Source organism: Coenobita brevimanus, chromosome 72 (genome assembly GCF_032717465.1).
Source record: "Coenobita brevimanus isolate Jiangsu-jjx chromosome 72, ASM3271746v2, whole genome shotgun sequence".
Lineage (NCBI taxonomy): Eukaryota > Metazoa > Arthropoda > Malacostraca > Decapoda > Coenobitidae > Coenobita > Coenobita brevimanus.
In genome coordinates this window covers 43,789,380-43,812,505 of record NC_137025.1, presented here as the reverse complement: position 1 = coordinate 43,812,505, position 23,126 = coordinate 43,789,380, and the positions used below count along the sequence as shown (strand labels likewise).

General features: G+C 42.0%; 2 protein-coding genes across 2 annotated transcripts; both read right to left on the bottom strand.

The window, feature by feature from the left end:
• Positions 1-2,105: 2,105 nt before the first annotated feature.
• LOC145407036 (uncharacterized) lies at positions 2,106-3,715 on the bottom strand. The gene has a single exon (XM_080278056.1). The coding sequence runs from the start codon at positions 3,668-3,670 to the stop codon at positions 2,216-2,218; it is 1,455 nt and encodes a 484-aa protein (XP_080134182.1). The 5' UTR covers positions 3,671-3,715; the 3' UTR covers positions 2,106-2,215.
• On the bottom strand, positions 3,693-22,480 carry LOC145407140 (uncharacterized). The gene is made up of 4 exons (XM_080278158.1): positions 22,374-22,480; positions 13,656-13,740; positions 3,794-5,476; positions 3,693-3,710 (listed from the first exon to the last, which is right to left on the bottom strand). The coding sequence occupies exons 1-4, from the start codon at positions 22,478-22,480 to the stop codon at positions 3,693-3,695; spliced, it is 1,893 nt and encodes a 630-aa protein (XP_080134284.1).
• Between the last annotated feature and the right edge of the window lie 646 nt (positions 22,481-23,126).

Here is a 23,126-nt window from a genome sequence, read left to right as displayed (position 1 = left end):
TAATTAATGCTCAAGAGATTGATAAAGATGTACCATGCAAAAAAAAATCGCAAAGGAAAAGTTGCCAGACAAGCCACCAAAGCCAGTAGGATACAACCTCATGTGTGCAGTGTTTCATTTATATTAAAAAGTTTATCACTATTCTGGATCACAGGTAAAGTAAGATACCAGTATATAATATTCACCTAATTATAATATATATATGTAATTAGACTACTTGTGGTGCATAGTTACATCAGACCCAAAGTTTTCAGCATGATGACGCCTTATACAGTATTCTTTTTCTGCCCTCAGACTAATATATTTTTAAAATAAAAGAGAGATACCTTAACAGTGAAGGGGATGATGAAGATTATTCAACACCATTTCAGAAAATGTCTTCATAAGCTGAATAAAATCGTCTGAGGGCAGCAAGAATTAAATGAAAAATATACAAATTATGGTTGTAATGGGTTAAAATTATTTAAAGTTCGTTTGAGGACTAGCGTGATGACTATGACAAAGCTAGTTAAGGATAGTCTGAGGCTGCTGGTCCTTAACATCTCAGGTCAGATTAAGCAGATTAAGGGTTAAAGTAAAAATTAAGGGCATTTAAGGCCTTTATTGAGGTAAGGGCTTCAGGTTGTCTCATTAGAGTAAGGGGTTCAGGTAGACTCAAGGGTATTTAAGACTAATATAGAGGTATGACCCTCAGGATGTCTCAGTTTTGTTTTGTTTTTCACACCAATCATGCCAGGGAAAAAAACAATAGGCCTAAATTATAGCACCTGCAGTTTTAACAACTTTTCTGCAATAAGCGTCGCTCGGAAAGCAAGTTCAATTCCCTTACACTATTCAGGTTTGTTTACATGAAGTCATCGTACTTGCAGGCCGTCATCTTCCAGTGTCCCTCACTGACAAAGTAACGTGTTGTGCTTAGGTTAAATCTAGGGCAGGTGGGGTTAGGTTTGTTTCATATCAAAACAATATATATATATAATGAGTTTTGGTGTGCTTAGTTTTTGTCTATTCCCGTTAAAAATGAAGGCTGTCATGCTAACCCTTGTAAAGACATCGTTGATTAATATCACGGAAATGGCTAATTTCCGAGGGACGTTTATAGAAGAAAGTTTGCTTATAATAACAGGTGTTATAATGTAGGCTTGCTGGTTTTCTCCTGTATGAGTTTGGTGTAAAGGCCAAAATTTGCCATCTCATTAAGGGTATTTAAACAAACATAGAAGACATGAAGGGCATTAAAGACTGATATAGAGGTAATGGCGTCAGGTAAACTCATTAAGGGTATTACGGGCTTCAGGTAGATTCATTAAGGGTATTTACGACTCATGGAGGTTAGGGCTTCAGGTAAACTCATTAAGGGCATTTAAGGCTTAGTAATTATTTCAGGTAGACTCTTTAAGGGTATTTAATGCTGTTATAGAGGTAAGGGCTTCAGGTAAACTCAGTAAGGGTAAATAAAGCTGTAATATAGGTAAGGGGTTCAGGTAAACTCATTAAGTGTACCTGAGGCTAGTAAGGGATTCAGGAGTGTCCTTAGGGATATTTAAGGCTGATACTTGGGTAAGGGCGTCACTTGTTTTAAAGCTGCAGTAATGGAAAGGGCTTCATGTTACCATTTACCGAGGGAAAATTAAGGGTTTGTTAAGGGTAAAGGCTTCATTTAAAGACTCACGAAGGGTATTAATGTTTTTTTGGGGTAAGTTATTTGTGTTTTTACTGGGGTTATGTTAAAGTTAATACTGTTAGTAATGTTTTGATGTTGGCTGTTGATGATTACATAGAGAGAGAGATAGAGAGAGAGAGAGAGTCTGTAGATAGAACTTCATGAAAATAGAATAGCATGAAGAAAGAAAGCAGAGGAGGAAATGACCTCTATCCCTCTTCCTTTTCCTCTTCCTCCTCTTCTCTTCTTATCCTTCCTGTCATCTCTTCCTCTCACGTCACTTTCTTTTGTCTTTCCTACTCAGTAATATTTCATGTTAACTTTTCGTTTATTCCGTATTTATTCTCACGTCAATAAAATCTCTCTCTCTCTCTCTCTCTCTCTCTCTCTCTCTCTCTCTCTCTCTCTCTCCATGTAATTTTACGATACTCTCATTCTCACAGTCCTTCGTCTCAGCTACCCCTTTCGCTCTAATCTCCCATTTTCTCTCTTCTTGTCACAGCCTTATCTATCAGTCTCTCCTCCCTCAGTTTTCCTCCTCTTTTCCTCCCTTTACGTCTGTCCAAGCCTCCTCCTCCTCCTCCTTCTCTTCCTCTTCTTTCTCTCCTGGTACCTGTTCACAAATTTCTCCACCACCCTGTCCCTCAGCCTCCTACCAATAGCCTTCTCGTAGTGCAGCGCTGCCTTCCTCACCCCGTACACAATGGCGTACTGCGCGATCTCCCTCTTGAAGGACTGGTTTAGTTTCTTCCTCTCCGTTGGTTTCTGGCTTCCTTGGGGACCCGCGTAACCCTGAGGCACCCCGTCCACCATGCTGTTCCCGGGTGGAAGCCAGCTGTAGCCCTGGGAGTTGTAGCTACGCCCATAGCTCGTGTCCCCGTAGGCGTCGTAGCCCGTGGAACTCCAAGGCGAAGCTCCAGTTCGGCTCCACACTATGTAGTGCCCTCCGCGAGAGATGACTTTGCGTTTTCTTCGACCTGGCGTGTCTTCGTCTTCTTCCTCTCCCGGTTTTCTGTTGGCCTCCTGGAGGGCCGCCTTGGATCGCTTGTGGTCCATGTTTCGCTTCCTGCGGTTCAATTGGGTTCTCTCGTGGTTCATCGGAGGGTCTTCAAGGCTCTCGAGATCAAATTTGACGTCACCCCTCTCTCCTTGCCACTGGTTCCGTTTCCTGCGTCTTAAGGTGGGACTCGATTGCGTTCTATTTTCCCCTTGGAAGGCTGAGGTCTGACTTTCCATCCCATCCTGGTCTGATGTGTCCTTGCTGCTACTGCCTGGCGTTTCCTTTTGCATTTTACGTTTCGCTTTTTCATCTGTCCTGGTGGAGTTGCCATTTCTCCTAGATGCATTCCTTCCTCTTTGTCTTGAATTCTTTTTCCTTTTGCGGTCAGTGTTCTCATCTCCATTCTCTTTACCCGACGTATTGGAACCCCTAGTCCTTGTCTTTCCTTGTTTCTTGTCCCTATTTTTCCTCTCCCTGTTCTTTTTCCTTTGCTCTTCCCTTGTTCTTGATTTCCTCGTCTTTTTTCCTTGTGCTTCATCCTTTTTCCTTTGTCCTCGCCTTCCTTTTCTCCTGTTACCCCTTCTCTCTTTCTCTTCCTTCTTCACCCGCTCAAAGACCTCGACATTTTCTACTTTCCTCCTCGTTCCCTCGGGAATGGTCAACGCTTCTTCGTATTCCATCGTGAGTGGATCTTTCTCTTGCGTTGTCTCCGGTTCCTCCCCTCCGATGTCTCGCTTCCTTCGCCACTTGCGTCGTTCAAACACTTCCACGTTTCCAATCGTCTTCTTCCCGGGAATTATCAGGAACTGGGGGTATTCCTTCGTCCGTGGGTCTCCTCCCTTCGTCTCTCCCACTTCTTCGTTTCCAGTTTCTTCCATCTTCGTTCGTTCGGAAGTTTCATTATGAATTTCTTTTCTTCCGGGGATTAACAAGGAGTCTCCAAGTTTCCTTGTTCGTGGATCTCGTATCTTGGACTCTCCCACTTCCTCATTTATCGTTTCTTCCATCTTCGTTCGTTCGAAAGTTTCATTATGACTTTGTTTTCTTCTGGGATTTATGTCTCCATGTTTCTTTGTTCGTGGGTCTCTTATCTTGGACTTTCCCACATCTTCATTTATCGTTTCTTCCACCTTCGTTCCTTCGGATGTTTCATTTCGAGTTTCTTTTTCTCTAGGGATTAACAAGGAGTCCCCTTGTTTCCTTGTTCGTGGGTCTCTTATCTTGGACTCTACCACGTCCTCATTTGTCGTTTCTTCCTTCTTCGTTCGATTAAAGCTTTCATTGCTATTTTCTTTTACTCCAGGAATTATCAAGGGTTCTGCATATTCCCTCGTTCGTGGATCACTCTTTTTCTCGTTCTTTGCCCACTCTGACCTCTTCGTTCTCTTGAAAGTGGCTGCTTTCTCTTCGTTACTGCCTTCTCCTGGTATTATCAGTGTGTCCTCTGTCTCCCCCATTACGGGACTTTCATCTTTCCTCGCTGTTCCCTTGTATCGTTTATCAGGATTTTCTTCTGTTGTGTTTTTGATCACTTCATGTTTGGTACTTTCGTCTTTCGTGTTAGTTTTCATTTCACCCTGCTCTGTCTCTTCTGTTGTTTTCTCTGTCTCCTTGTCTTCTTTATCTGAGCTCGCTTCCTCTGTATTTTTGTTTGATTTATGTCTGTTACTTTCGTTTTTCGTGTTATTGTTTTTTTCTCCTCGTTCTGTCTTCACTGTTTCCTTCTCTGATACATTGCCTTCTTCATGTGGTGTTTCATCGTTTACATTTTCGCTTGATTCATGTCTGCTTCTTTCGTCTTTCGTAGTTTCGTTCACTTCATCGTTTGTAGTTTCGTCATCATCTGGGTTTTCTTCTCTTGTATTTGCGTTTGCTTCGTGTTTGCTATTTGCCTCATTCATAGAGTTGTTTACTTCATGTATGGGATTTTCTTCAGTTTGGTTCATAGTCTTTTTCCTCACTGATTCTTGCACCTTATCTTTCTTCCTCTCTTTCTTGCTTTCTTCCATCCCCTTGTCTTTTTCCACATCTTTCTTTTCGCCGTTATTCTTCGCATTAGCCACTTCTACTTTCACTTCTTCCCCTTTTACACTTTTCTTTTCTTTGCTAAATTCTTTATCCTCCACTTTCTCATTTACTTCATCTTCTCTTTCTTCTTCCTCTTCCTCTGTTTCCTTACTTTCCTCGCTTCCTTGTTTATCATCTACTCTCCTTTCCTCTTCCCTTACGACTCTCGCTTCTCCTTTCTTTTCTTGACATTCCTGTTTCTCTTCCATACTTTCTTCTTCACTATTTCTTGACTGCACTTCATCGTCATCTTTTTCTTCTATATTTTCCTCTGTCTCTTTTTCCATTTTTCCTTCCTCTCCATCGTCTTCACTACCTCTCTTTTTTCTCACTTTTTCCTCCCCCGAATCTCCTTCCTCTTCTCTATCTTCCTCTCTTTCATCCTCTTCTTTATCTCCCTCTCCCTTCCCCCTTTCTTTTTTATCGTCTCCTCCTTCATCCTTCGTTCCACTTCTCTCTTCTTCTCTCTCATCCTCCTCTTCTTTATCTTCATTTTCTTCTCCTACATCTTCTTCCCTCTGTTCAGTTGTATCTCCATTTTTTCTCACTTCTTCCTCTTCACTTCTCTCCCCTTCTTCTTCCAGTTCTGTAGATACATCTTTTTCTTCTTCCACCTCTTCCCATAGTTCGGGTCTCACTCCACTTTCTGTTACCTCTTCCCCTACAGTCTCTTCCTCCTCTTTATATCTCTCTTTTCCTGCTTCTTCCCTTACCTTTTCCCCTTCTCCATTTTCTCTTTCTTCTTCCTCTCCATTTATATCTTCATCACCATCATCTTCTTTTTGGAGTGGGCGGGGCGAGGGAGTGGTCCTTGGGTGCTGCTGGACATTATCATTGGCTGGAGTTGCTGTGACGTCACTGACCTGGACGCAATCAGTGGATGTTGCTACAATGACGTCACTACCCTCAGTGCTCTCATTCGTCGGTGCTACAGTGACGTCACTATCTCCGACCCTGTCATTAGCTGCTGCATCCGTGACCACACTGTCCTGGACACTTGCACTGGTTGTTGCTACGGTAAAATCATTACCCTCGGCCCTCTCATTGGCTAGTGTAACAGTGACATCACTACCCTCAACCCACTCAGTGTCTTCTGTTACCGTGACGTCAGTTAGATGGCCTCTCTCATTGGCTGCTGCTTCCGTAACGTCACTATCTTTTACGGTCCAGTTGGTTGTTGTTACCGTTACGTCACTGTCCTCAGCACTCCCACTGGCTGGTGTTACTGTGATGGCACCTGCTTCCCTGTCAATAGCCGCCGCCTCCGTGACGTCACCCTCCTCGCTTATTACGTGACAGACCACGCCCTTTGTACCTGCATCTGAGAGAAGAGACGCCATTAAAAAAAGAAAAGAAAACTAATTCACAAAAACTAATTAAACCCTTCGTCCAGGAGTTATTGGTGGTGGAGAGGGACGCCTTCACGTGGTGGCACCGATAAAACCAGACGTTAGAGCTGCCTGGTTACATAAATGTCCCTCGGTCTCCTTCCCATCCCCCAAAAGGAGGATGGTGGACTGCGGAGGGGTAGTTTCGGCCTGCAGTCCACAGGGTTCACAGTCAGATGAACGTGGGGTTGTAATTCACACTTCTATATTCTTGCTACTACAGACGATTTCATTCAACGTGAACACCCAGGTAGTGAGGGGGTTAATGAATGTGTGTAATCCTTCCATTTCAATCTCTCTCTTAAGCTGAATAAAATAATCTGGAGCTTGTTAGAAACACATAAAAGCCACATTCTGTAGGGGAAGGGGTTAACAGCATTATATTTTAGTGCTTTATGAAGGATGGATTCTTCTTCTTCTTATTATTATTGTAATTATTATTATTATTATTATTATTATTATTATTTGCAATTAGTTATTTTCATACCCCGCTCATCGATAAATTAGGTATCGGTAGTATTTTGGATGAATAGACTTTGATATATATTTATGTAGTATTTAACCTGTCGTAAAATCCAAATTTTTGAAGTTTATATGAAGGACTACCCATGATTGTTAGATTTCATTAGCCTGCATCCCACATTATAGTGCAAGTCAGGTATGCGACTGAGAAACCAGATATGCACTGGCTTCATCCTGTGCTTCAGATATTGCAATAAAATGTGGGGGTTTGTCTTGCTCTTTCTTCCTTCATGTCCCTGATGTTTGACTCCAGCTAACGCCAGACGATTTTATTCAGCCTAGAATGAGTCATAGGAGCCAATAAGTGTTACTAACTTACCTAATATTGTGAGTGCAAGGATGAGGGCGAGAAGGTATATAAACCCTCTCATCTTAGCCCGACCACCGCCACGACACTAATCCTCGTTCACCGCGACCCCGCTTTATATATCCTCGCTTCTACCCCCTCCCGCCTCCACCCTCATGCGAGCCTCATTCTCTTCATATTTCTCATTTAGCTAATGTATCTCTTGCTGAGTGTTCCATCACTTCTGGCTGGTCAGACCACTCGGTCAAGTCTGTTATCTTTTCTTCCCTGTTCAGTCTTTAGTTCTTGTTTAGTCTGATTGTTATTATTACTATTGTTGATCTCGATCAATTACCATAGATGGAGATCTTTGTTTCGGTCATTCTTCTTCGTCTTCTTCTTCTATTACTTTTTGTCTCCAATTTTCACCATACTTCTTGAGGATGTACAGGACCATGACCCTATTACACTGACCCAGTGACCTACTTTTCAAGGTCACAGGTACAAAAATGCTCAAAAATCATGAGTTTTCAACTGCAGTTTGCTCCAAAACTATTATAGGTACATGAACATGGAAAGAAATCCCGTGATAAAATTATTTTCCAAACATTTGTTTGGAAAAAATTTGAAGGTCATTCATCCATGACATTACGATACTTTGGACACGCCACCTTTCAACAGTTTTCAGTTACTCTTCCATACAGGAAAAACCAAAACATAAATAAGGAACTTCTTCGACCTAGAAGTTTTTACTGGTCCTGTATTAGGACTGCATACTTTATGGTGGCCGTTTGACCAACTGTTTTTGAGTTATTACGGTACAAAGAAAGTTCAGCAGTATTCTCAAAGGTGGAGATCAGTGTCTCCAACAGTTACGGTCTTTTAGTTATTTTTGATCTCCATCTATTACCATAGATGGAGATCTTTACTCCCGTTATTATTATTATTATTTATTATTATTATTATTATTATTATTATTATTATTATTATTATTATTTTGTCATTTTTCGTCTCCAATGTTCATCATACTTTTTGAGAATGCACAACGCCATGACCCTATTACACTGACCCAATTTCTTCCGATCTTGTTGATATTAGACAAGAAGCTACCTTAGGCTAATCTAAGTACATGTTACAAATATGAATTACCTTGAACTAAATCTGAAGGTCACAGGCTTGTTTAGGATGACGAATTTTCATACCTTATAAAACATAATAATTATGACGAAGTTTCCTTATTGTGGCTACATAAGTATATAGGTAACTTATTATTATTATTATTATTATTATTATTATTATTATTACCTTCCGTTGTTCTGTCTTCTATCATAATAGCCAGATTATAAAATTATTATTAATATTATTATTATTATTATTGTTATTATTATTATTATTATTATTATTATTATTATTATTGCTGCTGCTGCTATTCCTACTACTACTACTACTACTACTACTACTACTACTACTACTACTACTACTACTACTACCACCACCACCACCACCACCACCACTACTACTACTACTACTACCACCACCACCACCACCACCACCACTACTACTACTACTACTACCACTTTTTTTTCAATATAATCAATAATCAACATCATCTTCATCCATTTGGTAATTACTGTATATTGTGAAGATTAAAACAAACCTTCATTATACAGTTCGTCATTTGAAGTTGTAACGTGATGGTTAACTCTAACCTTCATCTTACAATCCGTTGGCTCCGAGCATGCCAAGGGTTGTGGTTACCAGCCATCTACTAGTACTTTTATTACCGGTACTCTGTTTTATATTCATCAACATTACAGTGCTAATAAAGACATTAATCTATTAGAGTCACTGGTCTATGCGACTCTCGACCACAGTAGCTTAGTAATCCATAACCCCCAGAGACAGGCTTGACGGCTGATGATCTTGTTTCCCTGAGGCACAGAGTGCATACTTCACATGGAAGAATGACAGTCAACATCTCATCCACGCCATAACAGAACTCTGCGGTTGACGCTTCTTCTCAGAAAGAACCTCTACCAGCCTCGAGTAAAATCTCACCGCCTCTGGACCCATCCCACATGATGTTGTGAACACAAGAGGTGTGAATCGACCGTAGTCCACATGTTGGATCCTTTCTTGATAGTTTCTGATTTCTGTTGTTCATTCCTTTTGTGTACAGCCTGGAGAGACAGTTCACGATGACATACTACCATAGGATCAAATATCCTAATGTCGAAGAACCCCCTCTGCCCACGTGTCCAGAGACCTTGGGCACTGACATCCACTCTTGCATCATTTGATGTACCAGTATTTGCTGTTCCGTGAGTGAAGTGCTCACCGTCTAGGGGTAGCAGAACTGGCTTAGTGGTGACATCATGGTATATTTCCTGCAGCATTTTTGCAGTGAGGTCGCATACTTCATCAAGTCAAATGCAAACAAAGCCTCCTTTCATGCAAACCGTTGTAAGACAGTGCCACAGGCTCAGTGTTGAGGTAGGTTATTGGCCACCCATATCTCAAGGCCATGGCATCAAGAAATTTTTGTTTGTTGAAGTGGAAGCCTTTTGCCTTAAGATGCAGGGTTGTCAGCCAGTTCGATGCCCCAACCTCCTGTGCCATTTCAGCTCTTGTGCACTGGTCTGGTGTTAGATGTTCTGTGTTGCAGCTGTTCCTTTTGTGTTGTTTCCCACTCCTTGCTTATCTGTGTCTTTATGTCGTTCTGCCTAAGGTGGTCGATCTCACTTGTCTCAGCCTGGGTGTAGATCTTCTGTGATAAGGATTCAGTGAGCCCTAGTGAATTTGTATGTTCATAGCTTGCGACGGCTGCTGGATTTATAATGCTGAGGCCTCCCACCCTGGGTGGTATTGATAGAAGGTCCCTCTCTTCTGGTGTGCGGATGTGGCCACTGGTGATGAGAGGAATGAGTCCCTGATAGCATCCTCCAGTGGCTGCAGCAGCAACACAATGTCTAGGATGGTCCGCATCACGAAGGTCCACTTATGCTTTACTACTACTGTTACTACTACTACCATTACTACTACTACTGCTGCTGCTACAACTATTACTACTACTACTACTACTACTCACCAGTGGTGAGTTATATTGTTGTCGTCATCATTATTATTATTATTATTATTATTATTATTATTATCATTATTATTATTATTATTATTACAAAGAAGTATATTGCTCATACTCGCTCAGTTTCAAAGCTACGGCCATCATACTTGGCCATCTGAGTCCCCCAGCTGGCTTCTTCATATGACCCAGTATCATCCAGTTGCCAATACTGGTTTTCCAGTTACAGCCAAAAACCTACAAAAATAGTCTATTCGCGGAATTTCGGAAACCGTTAAAAGTACAGACTTGAAATTTTTTTGGGATATAGCAAACGTCGGGGAGCAGGTCTGAAGTGACTCTGAGCCCATTTGAGCCATACTCTGTTTTTTTATTGAGGCGGAGATGCACTTGACAGATTGATAATGATTGGCTGAATGCAATATGTCCAAAAAATATTTGCTAACCCAAATTTCCCCCTCAGATATTTGTTGTCAGTTAATAATGCTAGATTATGAAGCAACGTTGCGTTCAGCCAATAATCACCAGTCTGTAAAGTGCATCTTCGCCTCGATTTAAAAAAAAAAATGAGTATAGTAGTTTCTGAGATCGCCCAGGGGTCAATGAAAAGTAGTTTGGGGTGATTGAGTGCACAGTTTAAAATAGGATAGAACTGAGCTACAATCACCAAACTTGGTACATTTATAAAACTTGTTATGCTATGCATGAATACCAAGTATGGGTGATCTTGACCCAAAATTCGAGGTCACAGCCAAGGTCAAAATTCAAAATTTGCTTATTTTTTATCGATCATTATATGAAGCTCATTGAAATCACCAGGTTCAGCGATGGGTATTGGGGAATAAATCGGCCCATGCAGTCGAACTGAGGAAGAAACTGGATGACTTTGTCATGTGGTGAGTTATTGAAACTGCAAATGGCAGTTTCCGTTTTCTTGTTATTATTATTATTATTATTATTATTATTATTATTATTATTATTATTATCATTATTATTTGCTGTAGACGTCTAGACAAGGATGTGACACCTTCTTTCATACACCTTCACATCCTATAACATACAGTTGGCCCCACATAAACCTGGGACAGTTTTTGTGAGAAGTGTAGGTCTGTCTACACCTTTTAACATTCATGCATCACAACTACAATACTTCACCATTTTGCCTAATATTTCACAGACCTTCTCAGTCATGGTGCTGCCACTAACAAACATGAAAAAACGTCAAGGCTGTCAAATGCAGCTAATGCCAGACCTCATCTATGCACACTGATGCTGTCGCAGGTTCATAAATGGCCAGCTATACTTTCGCATTATTCTTGCTGTCATCAAATGATTTTCGAACTGGATCAGCTAGACATAAGTTTCATTATCACCTTCACCACTGGAGATCGTTACTGACCTGAATGAAATGGTGTGAAGATGGCAAAATTAATATTTTAAAATGTATCATGGGATTGAAGCTGTTGACGTAAAGGCGGACTGACTCTGTTTGACAGAGAGAGAGAGAGAGAGAGAGAGAGAGAGAGAGAGAGAGAGAGAAGGAGGAGAAGGAGGAGGAGGAAAAGAGGAAGAAACTGAAAGGAAAGCTGTGCAGATGGCTAGGCTGTGAGATGGAGCCAGTAAAAAGGTCGCTTAAGTAGTGTGTGAATGATTGTGTGACCCCGTTCACTGGCCAAGTTGCTGATTGTTCTCCCTTTTTGTTATTTTCCTTTCATTGTTTCTGGACACGACCTCACTCTGTCGTAATGTGGGACAAAAGGTCAGGGTAATGGTATGGATGATGATGATGATAATGATGATGATTTTGTCGGGTTAGTGATGATGATGATGTGAAGGTTGATGATGATGATGATAATTATGAGAGTCGATGATGATGATGATGTGAGGGTTGGTGACGATGGTAATAATGATGATATCAGGCTAATGATAATGATGAGAAGGAGCATAATGATGTGAGGATTTCTAGTTATGATGATGATGACTGTACCGGTCTAATGGTGTAATATGCCAGTCATGGTGAGGTTAATGTCCTGGATGTAACTTCGGATCTGTAAAGGAAGTTGGGTTTATTTTGATTGTGTTGCGTGTGCCATCAGGGGTCCCGGTCAGTCACCCACCCTTGCCTCCTTCAACCACAGCCTTTGTATTCTCGGTAACTAGCCATTTTTTTTTTTTTTTTTTATATATGTATAGCTTTTTGCTATTGCTACGGCCAGATGATTATATTTAGTGTGTTGTTATCTCATCCTATGAAATTTTACTTAGATTTGAACTTGTCGAAAATGGTGAGATAAGATATAGGCCCGGACTCTCGTCGGTGGGGACGCCCATCATCCACTCACTCAGTGTAGTGCCACTCCACGGTGACTCTCCATTGAGTGACAAACCAATTTATTTCCTGTAAACTATGAAATCACTAAATACGCTGGGTGGTAGCCATATAACCAACCCATTCCTGTTCCCTATTTGTCAACAAGTGAGTTGGCGGAGGGTTAGTACTCCTTCCCAGAAAACAACTGACTAAAAAAGACAAGCAAAATGCCTTAGACCCGAACTGACCAACAGGAGACGACCAAGGACCACACAGAGTACATGTTGAGGATTGCTGCATGGAATGCGAGGGGCGCAAAAGATGAGGTGAAAGAGGGAGAGACTATCCAGATGCTTAAGGATGCAAAAGTAAACATATGTGGTTTGACAGACCAAATGGTAGGTAAGTGTGTTAGAGAGTTGAATATGAATTAAGTATATGTGCCGGAGTAGGTGAGAACGAGAAGGCAGAGGAGGATGTCTAATAATTATTGTTGTGTGCAGTTGATGGAAGGTGAATATAAGAGAGTATGAATTAGTTGATTCAAGAATTATCTGGGTAAGACTGAAAGTAGGCGTACAAACATGGGCAATTGTGTGTGTACATGCACGCAGAATGGAAGATGAGTTCTGGGCAAATGTGGAAGCATGCATGGAAAAGTTTCAGTGGAGCAAACCAGTGCTTTTGATTGAAGATATGAGTGGAAAAGCAGGGAGTGTGAAGGTGAATGGAGTAGTTTGTGAATGGGATGTGCCTGCAGAAGTGGATGGAAATGGTAATGCTCCAGTGGACATTCGTGCAAGGAGGGGATTGGTGGTAGCCAATACCCTCTTTAGGCACAAAGTTGCAAGTGATGAGAAGGGTGGGTGGTGAGCTGAATGAACGGGAGGCGATGATGTTATCATGTTTGTGTGTGTGTGGATGAGAGAATGAGAAGATATGTGCTGGATGCGACAGCATACAGAGGGTGGGGACCACGACATGGTGGTGGTGAAAGTCAAAGTACCAATGCAATGGATGATAAGGAAAGAAGAGAAGGAGGAAGCAGTCCATATATAGAGGGTGGCAAGGTTGAAGGAGAATGAAAAAAGGCAGAATATAAGAGAGAAGTGGAGGAGCGATTAGGTTAATATGATATGGAGCGGATGGTGGAGGTAGAAAGGTGTGCAAGATTTTCAGAGGAAATTATTATTATTATTATTATCATTATTTTTATTATTATTATTTAATTATCATCATGATCATCATCATTATCATCATCGTTGTTGTTGTTGTTAATGTTTCTGGTATTCAGTCCTCCCTCTCCTCTCTTCTCTCCCTGTTCCACCTCTTCTATGGCTCTTCCCTTTTCATTTTTCTGTCTTCTCTCCCTCTTCATATCCGTTCCTTTCTTCCTTTCCTCTTGTCTCTCCCGTTTCCTCTTCCTTCAATACCTTCCCTCCTTTTCCCTGTTCTCTCTTCACTCTCTTCTACGTCTCACTTCTTTCTATCCTTTTCACTTTTCCTTCTGTCTCTTCCTCCTTTGGCCCTCTGCTCTCTCTTTGTCTTTCTTCAGTATTACCCCTCCCTCTCTTTCTTCAGTATTACCCCTCCCTCTCTTTCTTCAGTATTACCCCTCCCTCTCTTTCTTCAGTATTACCCCTCTCTCTCTTTCTTCAGTATTACCCCTCTCTCTCTTTCTTCAGTATTACCCCTCTCTCTCTTTCTTCAGTATTACCCCTCTCTCTCTTTCTTCAGTATTACCCCTCTCTCTCTTTCTTCAGTATTACCCCTCTCCCCTTTTTGTTTCACTCCACTTTCCATTCTCCCTTTCTCTCTACCCACTTATTCCTCCCCCTTTTCTCTCTTCCTCCCCCTCTCTCCTTTGTGTTCTTGTCTCCCTTTTTCTCTTCTTTTTACCATCATCTTGCCTTCCTTTTTTCTCCCATCTTTCTCCTCCCTCGTTTCCTTCCTCTCCTTTCTTCTATTCTCTTCTTTCTCTCCCTCCGACTCTCTCTCCCCTTCTTTCCCAGCTATACCCCTCACTTCCCCTTATTCAGTACCCTCTCCCCTCCCCCTACACTCCTAGAACTCCACCCGCCTATACCTCCCCCCCGCTTTCTCTTTTTCCCATACCTGTCACTCTCACTCACTTATTCCCATGCCCACCCATCTCTCTCTCTCTCTCACACACACACACACACACACACACACACACACACACACACACACACACACACACACACACACACACACACACACACACACACACACACACACACACACACACACACACACACACACACACACACACACACACACACACACACACACACACACACACACACACACACACACACACACACACACACACACACACACACACACACACACACACACACACACACACACACACACACACACACACACACACACACACACACACACACACACACACACACACACACACACACACACACACACACACACACACACACACACACACACACACACACACACACACACACACACACACACACACACACACACACACACACACACACACACACACACACACACACACACACACACACACACACACACACACACACACACACACACACACACACACACACACACACACACACACACACACACACACACACACACACACACACACACACACACACACACACACACACACACACACACACACACACACACACACACACACACACACACACACACACACACACACACACACACACACACACACACACACACACACACACACACACACACACACACACACACACACACACACACACACACACACACACACACACACACACACACACACACACACACACACACACACACACACACACACACACACACACACACACACACACACACACACACACACACACACACACACACACACACACACACACACACACACACACACACACACACACACACACACACACACACACACACACACACACACACACACACACACACACACACACACACACACACACACACACACACACACACACACACACACACACACACACACACACACACACACACACACACACACACACACACACACACACACACACACACACACACACACACACACACACACACACACACACACACACACACACACACACACACACACACACACACACACACACACACACACACACACACACACACACACACACACACACACACACACACACACACACACACACACACACACACACACACACACACACACACACACACACACACACACACACACACACACACACACACACACACACACACACACACACACACACACACACACACACACACACACACACACACACACACACACACACACACACACACACACACACACACACACACACACACACACACACACACACACACACACACACACACACACACACACACACACACACACACACACACACACACACACACACACACACACACACACACACACACGTGTTTGTTAAGCTGAGGGCCGTAGCTCTTAGGACAAGAAGTAAATAAAGACGAAATGCTGTTGCGTAATTTAGACAAAGTATCTCAGCTAGGGGAGGCACTATGTCGCGTATATATCAACTTACTAAATGCCACTGCCTTAAGTCTTTTTACTTAGTACAGAAGTAAAAAGACTTAAGACAGTGGCATTTAGTAAATTTGAAGCAATAAATAAATGATGTCGATGTAGCTGGCTGTTTCTTAGATCTTCTGCACTGCTTCCTTTTCTTCCACCGAGACCATCAGCTGAACTCCAAATACCTTACAAAACTGTTTCCCGGATAATTATAGTTTTTAGCTTCTTATGAATTATACCGATGCTTAATTGACCTAAAGAATATGAAATAGTATAGCCATCTCTAACCATGTTTATTTAGGAGGTGTAGAGCAAACGACGGGTTTATTCAACGACAGACAGTTCATCATAATAATAGAGCTTATGTCTTTTTTCCCTCCGCATCGCCAGCTGTTGTACTGTAGTTGGTGGGAAGGGTCAGTGGTGATGTGTCGTTGCCTTACAGTAAATAAATGACCAAGATAATTTACTGTGATGATTTACTGGTTGCAGAAATTCCTCACTTCAGATTTTTAAAGTTTCTGAAATTGACACAAGAAGGTATTTTGTATGGTAGGTGTATAAAGGCTACCATCATTTACCATGCACTCGCCTTTAACTCTCTCGATAAAGTCAGTCTAGAAGAAACTGCATTTATTTTTTTCCTAGAATATGTCTTCCAAAATTGACGTGCTTCGTATATACCATAAAATATTCAATGTCTGTAAAACGTACGACTGGAATATAAGTGACATTTAAAACTTCGTCTCCCGGTATACTGGGCCGGGAACTCGGCATACTTATTCAGTGCATAGGATGGTCCCGGGTATATCTTATAGTCACCGGGCGCTGAGAGGCCAAACACAATGAGCTTGCAAAAAAAAAAAAAAAAAAAAAAAAAAAAGTATCAGCATCTCAGATGTGTACAGCAGCATGAAACATCAGGCAGTGTTACTAATCACATAGGCAGCCTGCGATTATCGGCTTCCATTAGTTTGTCTGTTCCACTTTCCTACCAGTGCTACCATAATTGTGCGATAGTTCTTGTTTCCATATCTCTAACGTTCCCTTATGCGTCAGTATCTTTGTACTGTGCAGAGTATAATTATATACCTAGTGTGGTTCGTTAACGTGTAAATACATTGTTTGACGCATTTTTAGTATATAATTTATATGATCGAGGACTACGCATATGGTAAAGTTCAGTTTAGATTCAATTTATTCCATAACATAGACCTGTTACGCATATAGTACCTCAACAGAATTTTGTCTTTCATTGTTACAGATACTGCCACTGTGCGGTGTGTGTCACGGATAGCCCATGTGCCTGCTTTGGTAAGTACCGTTAAACACGGGCGCGGTGCCTTATGTGTTATTAACAAAACATATTGTGCGATGTTCTGATCACATACCGATGCATCTAGTGGACAGTCAAACAAGTAAGACATGTTAGTATTGAAGTATTATAGCGGCCAATAATTAATTTCGTATTTCATCTTAGTCCAGAGTTAGGGAGTGCTGTTATTATACCGTTATTATATCCAGTTCATTTTTTATATATATACTTGTAAACACGTCATATAACTGCAAGTCGCGGCTATCAGGTCATCTTCGAATGAAATGAAAACTCCCCCTTCAGTGTTTGAGTCTTATAATTAACTATGATTAGAGTCTGAAGTTATCTCCCTATGTTCTGTTTAACCCAAAGACACTGATGCTTGCTTTTTGTTGGCTGTGGAGTCCAGTGGTTTCCAAAATTTTCCGTGCTGTGTCCCTCCTCCCGAAAATATATGATAACATCCGTGACCCCATCTACATATTCATTTGACGAAGCAAAACAACTCACTCGAATGAACGTGTTCAGTATAAAACTGTATTACCAAAATTTTCCGTACTGTTTCCCCCTTTTCGGACGAATGAGAAAAATTTTAACTTAACATAACTATGGATATGAGGACACGAATAAGAGTGTTGAAATGTTTTGTCTGGTCAGCGCTATTATACGGGTGCGAAACGTGGACAGTAAAGAAGAAAATGAGAGAGATTACAAGCAGCTGAGGTATGGTTTCTGAGAAGAATGATGCGAATATCATGGATAGAAAAAGTAACAAATGAAGAAGTTCTGAGAAGGGCAGGAGTGGAAAGAGAAATGATGAAGATTATAAGGAAAAGACAAATGGAATTTTTGGGACATGTTATAAAAGAACTTGAAAATGACTGTTTACTTGGAAGAATAGAGGGAAGAAGAGCGAGAGGAAGACAACGATTAAAGTATATGGATTGTATAAGAAGCGATTTACAAGAAAGAATCAGCAATGTGGAGTTAATCAGGATAGCTGAGTATAGAGGAAGATGGCGCTCCATGGCCGCTAACGTCACATGACCGGCACTTCGGTAAAGTTAAAGGTACGAGTAAAGGTCCTCCCTCCCGAAAAAATATGGTAACATCAGTGACCCCATCTACATTTTCATTTGACGAAGCAATACAGCTCACCCGAATGAATGTGTTCAGTATATTATTGTATTACCGAAATTTTCCGTACTGTGACCCCCTTCCCGAGAAAATATGATAATCATCCGTGACCCCATCGACATATTCATCTGACGAAGCAAAGCAAGTCACTCGAATGAACGTGTTTAGTATAAAACTGTATTGATTCGGGTAATTAAACACGGAGATGCTTTGCATGCACGTCAAAAACTACCTAGAAAGTGAACTAAAATGATAAAATGTTACTGCTGAAATAGTGTGTTTGTCACCAATTGGGTTACTTTTGATTAGGAAACAGAAGATATCACCTTCCATCTGAAAATAATAGCACCCTTTCAGTTTGATGCTTAACAGCTTGGAAAACTTCACTCTGTAGAGACAGGTTAGCGAGACCAATAGTAACACAGACAGCCATTATGTTGTAGCGTTCCATTCTCACCCCAAACACTGCTGGACTCTTCTCTCCAGTTGTTGTATGGCAAACGAGTCACTTCGAAACTATAGGCATTCGTCTTGCCTCGGGGTATGCGCTTCAGGAGACGTATGACAAAAAATTACTTCTCACAAATCTGCTTCGGGAACTGATTTTAAAGTTCTCTCTTCAGTGAACCTAGATACTTAAGATTACCCCAGGCTCCCCCTGAGAAACACACTATGGCCCGGATATGAGAATATGAACCCTACAAACAGCAGGATTGTTGTGGGAAGTGGTTGATAGGCAGGTGGGACGGGGGGCCAAGGTGGGAAGGTGAGTTTGGGAGAGGGGGAAGAGGGCTATGGTGTAGACAGCCAGTGACCTGAATACAGTGAGTTAGGCTATTTTTGTTCTCCAGCGGGATTTAGGTAAGGTCAAAGAATCGTTCAGTTGTTGGGTTAGGCTGTAAGACTAGGTTAGATCAGGTTAAGTTAGGTTAGGTTTGACCAGGTTGAGTTTTAGATTGTTATGGTTGAATATCGGGCTGGAGAGGGGCACCTTCATGTAGTGACACAGATTTAACCAGGATCCTCAACTGTCTGGGTATACAGACGTCCTCAACTACTTCTCTATCCCGTGAAAGGAGGATGGTTGACTGCAGATAAACTTAAACCTATCGTCTACGTTTCAGAGGAGCCTGGGCTTACAAGAACAACAACAACAACAACAACTACTACTACTACTACTACTACTACTACTACTACTACTACTGCTACTACTACCACTACTACTACTACTACTACTGTCAAATATAACAATCGTGATCGTCCTGGGAAGTAGTATCATTAAGCCAGGAATTGAAATAGCTTACAGATTACAAATATACCGGTACATCAGACATACATGTGGGTGACATGTACAGGAAAATACATCACTACTCCACGTTTTTCGTAACCTGACGAAGATACCAAACCCCTTTCAGCTCAGTCGATGGCCAGGTGTAGTCAGATTAGAGGGTTTATATGTGTGGTAACCAAGGGCAATCATTCTTACCTCATAACTAAGGCTCGTCGAAGTTCATGCAATCACGACTTAGGATTCAAGTTGTGAGAGTGGCCCAGTTCCGTCAAATGAAAACAAACTGACTGTAGTAGGGGTTTGGGTATCAAGGTCCACACACACCCGGTGCGTTAGAAGGGGATGATGAGTTGAAGGCTGAGAGAGAGAGAGAGAGAGAGAGAGAGAGAGAGAGAGAGAGAGAGAGGGAGAGAGAGAGAGAGAGAGAGAGAGAGAGGGCGGATCCTTTTCATCACCAGTTGTGTGTGTGTGTGTGTGTGTGTGTGTGTGTGTGTATCAGGGGTAGCTATTGCGCCTACCTTATTGTGTCTGTGATATTAATGGCAATACGTGGAACAAGGCACATCACTCACAACCCCTCTGATAGTCTCACGTAACCCCTTCTCTGTCTGTCTGTCTGTCTCACACACACACACACACACACACACACACACACACACACACACACACACACACACACACACACACACACACACACACACACACACACACACACACACACACACACACACACACACACACACACACACACACACACACACACACACACACACACACACACACACACACACACACACACACACACACACACACACACACACACACACACACACACACACACACACACACACACACACACACACACACACACACACACACACACACACACACACACACACACACACACACACACACACACACACACACACACACACACACACACACACACACACACACACACACACACACACACACACACACACACACACACACACACACACACACACACACACACACACACACACACACACACACACACACACACACACACACACACACACACACACACACACACACACACACACACACACACACACACACACACACACACACACACACACACACACACACACACACACACACACACACACACACACACACACACACACACACACACACACACACACACACACACACACACACACACACACACACACACACACACACACACACACACACACACACACACACACACACACACACACACACACACACACACACACACACACACACACACACACACACACACACACACACACACACACACACACACACACACACACACACACACACACACACACACACACACACACACACACACACACACACACACACACACACACACACACACACACACACACACACACACACACACACACACACACACACACACACACACACACACACACACACACACACACACACACACACACACACACACACACACACACACACACACACACACACACACACACACACACACACACACACACACACACACACACACACACACACACACACACACACACACACACACACACACACACACACACACACACACACACACACACACACACACACACACACACACACACACACACACACACACACACACACACACACACACACACACACACACACACACACACACACACACACACACACACACACACACACACACACACACACACACACACACACACACACACACACACACACACACACACACACACACACACACACACACACACACACACACGTGTTTGTTGAGCCGAGGGCCGTAGCTCTTAGGACAAGAAGTAAATAAAGACGAAATGCTGTTGCGTAGTTTAGACGAAGTATCTCAACTAGGGGAGACACTATGTCGCGTATATATCAACTTACTAAATGCCACTGCCTTAAGTCTTTTTACTTAGTACAGAAGTAAAAAGACTTAAGACAGTGGCATTTAGTAAATTTGAAGCAATAAATAAATGATGTCGATGTAGCTGGCTGTTTCTTAGATCTTCTGTACTGCTTCCTTTTCTTCCACCGAGACCATCAGCTGAACTCCAAATACCTTACAAAACTGTTTCCCGGATAATTATAGTTTTTAGCTTCTTATGAATTATACCGATGCTTAATTGACCTAAAGAATATGAAATAGTATAGCCATCTCTAACCATGTTTATTTAGGAGGTGTAGAGCAAACGACGGGTTTATTCAACGACAGACAGTTCATCATAATAATAGAGCTTATGTCTTTTTTCCCTCTGCATCGCCAACTGTTGTATTGTAGTTGGTGGGAAGGGTCAGTGGTGATGTGTCGTTGCCTTACAGTAAATAAATGACCAAGATAATTTACTGTGATGATTTACTGGTTGCAGAAATTCCTCATTTCAGATTCTTAAAGTTTCTGAAATTGACACAAGAAGGTATTTTGTATGGTGGGTGTATAAAGGCTAACATCATTCACCAAGCACTTGCCTTTAACTCTCTCGATAAAGTCATTCTAGAAGAAACTGCATTTATTTTTTTCCTAGAATATGTCTTCCAGAATTGACGTGCTTCGTATATACCATAAAATATTCAATGTCTGTAAAACGTACGACTGGAATATAAGTGACATTTAAAACTTCGTCTCCCGGTATACTGGGCCGGGAACTCGGCATACTTATTCAGTGCATAGGATGGTCCCGGGTATATCTTATAGTCACCGGGCGCTGAGAGGCCAAACACAATGAGCTTGCAAAAAAGCATCTCAGATATCCACAGCAGCATGAAATATCAGGCAGTGTTACTGATCACATAGGCAGCCTGCGATTATCGGCTTCCATTAGTTTGTCTGCTCCACTTTCCTACCAGTGTTACCATAATTGTGCGATAGTTCTTGTTTCCATATCTCTAACGTTCCCTTATGCGTCCGTATCTTTGTAGTGTGCAGAGTATATATACCTAGTGTGGTTCGTTAACGTGTAAATACATTGTTTGACGCATTTTTAGTATATAATTTATATGATCGAGGACTACGCATATGGTAAAGTTCAGTTTAGATTCAATTTATTCCATAACATAGACCTGTTACGCATATAGTACCTCAACAGAATTTTGTCTTTCATTGTTACAGATACTGCCACTGTGCGGTGTGTGTCACGGATAGCCCATGTGCCTGCTTTGGTAAGTACCGTTAAACACGGGCGCGGTGCCTTATGTGTTATTAACAAAACATATTGTGCGATGTTCTGATCACATACCGATGCATCTAGTGGACAGTCAAACAAGTAAGACATGTTAGTATTGAAGTATTATAGCGGCCAATAATTAATTTCGTATTTCATCTTAGTCCAGAGTTAGGGAGTGCTGTTATTATACCGTTATTATATCCAGTTCATTTTTTATATATATA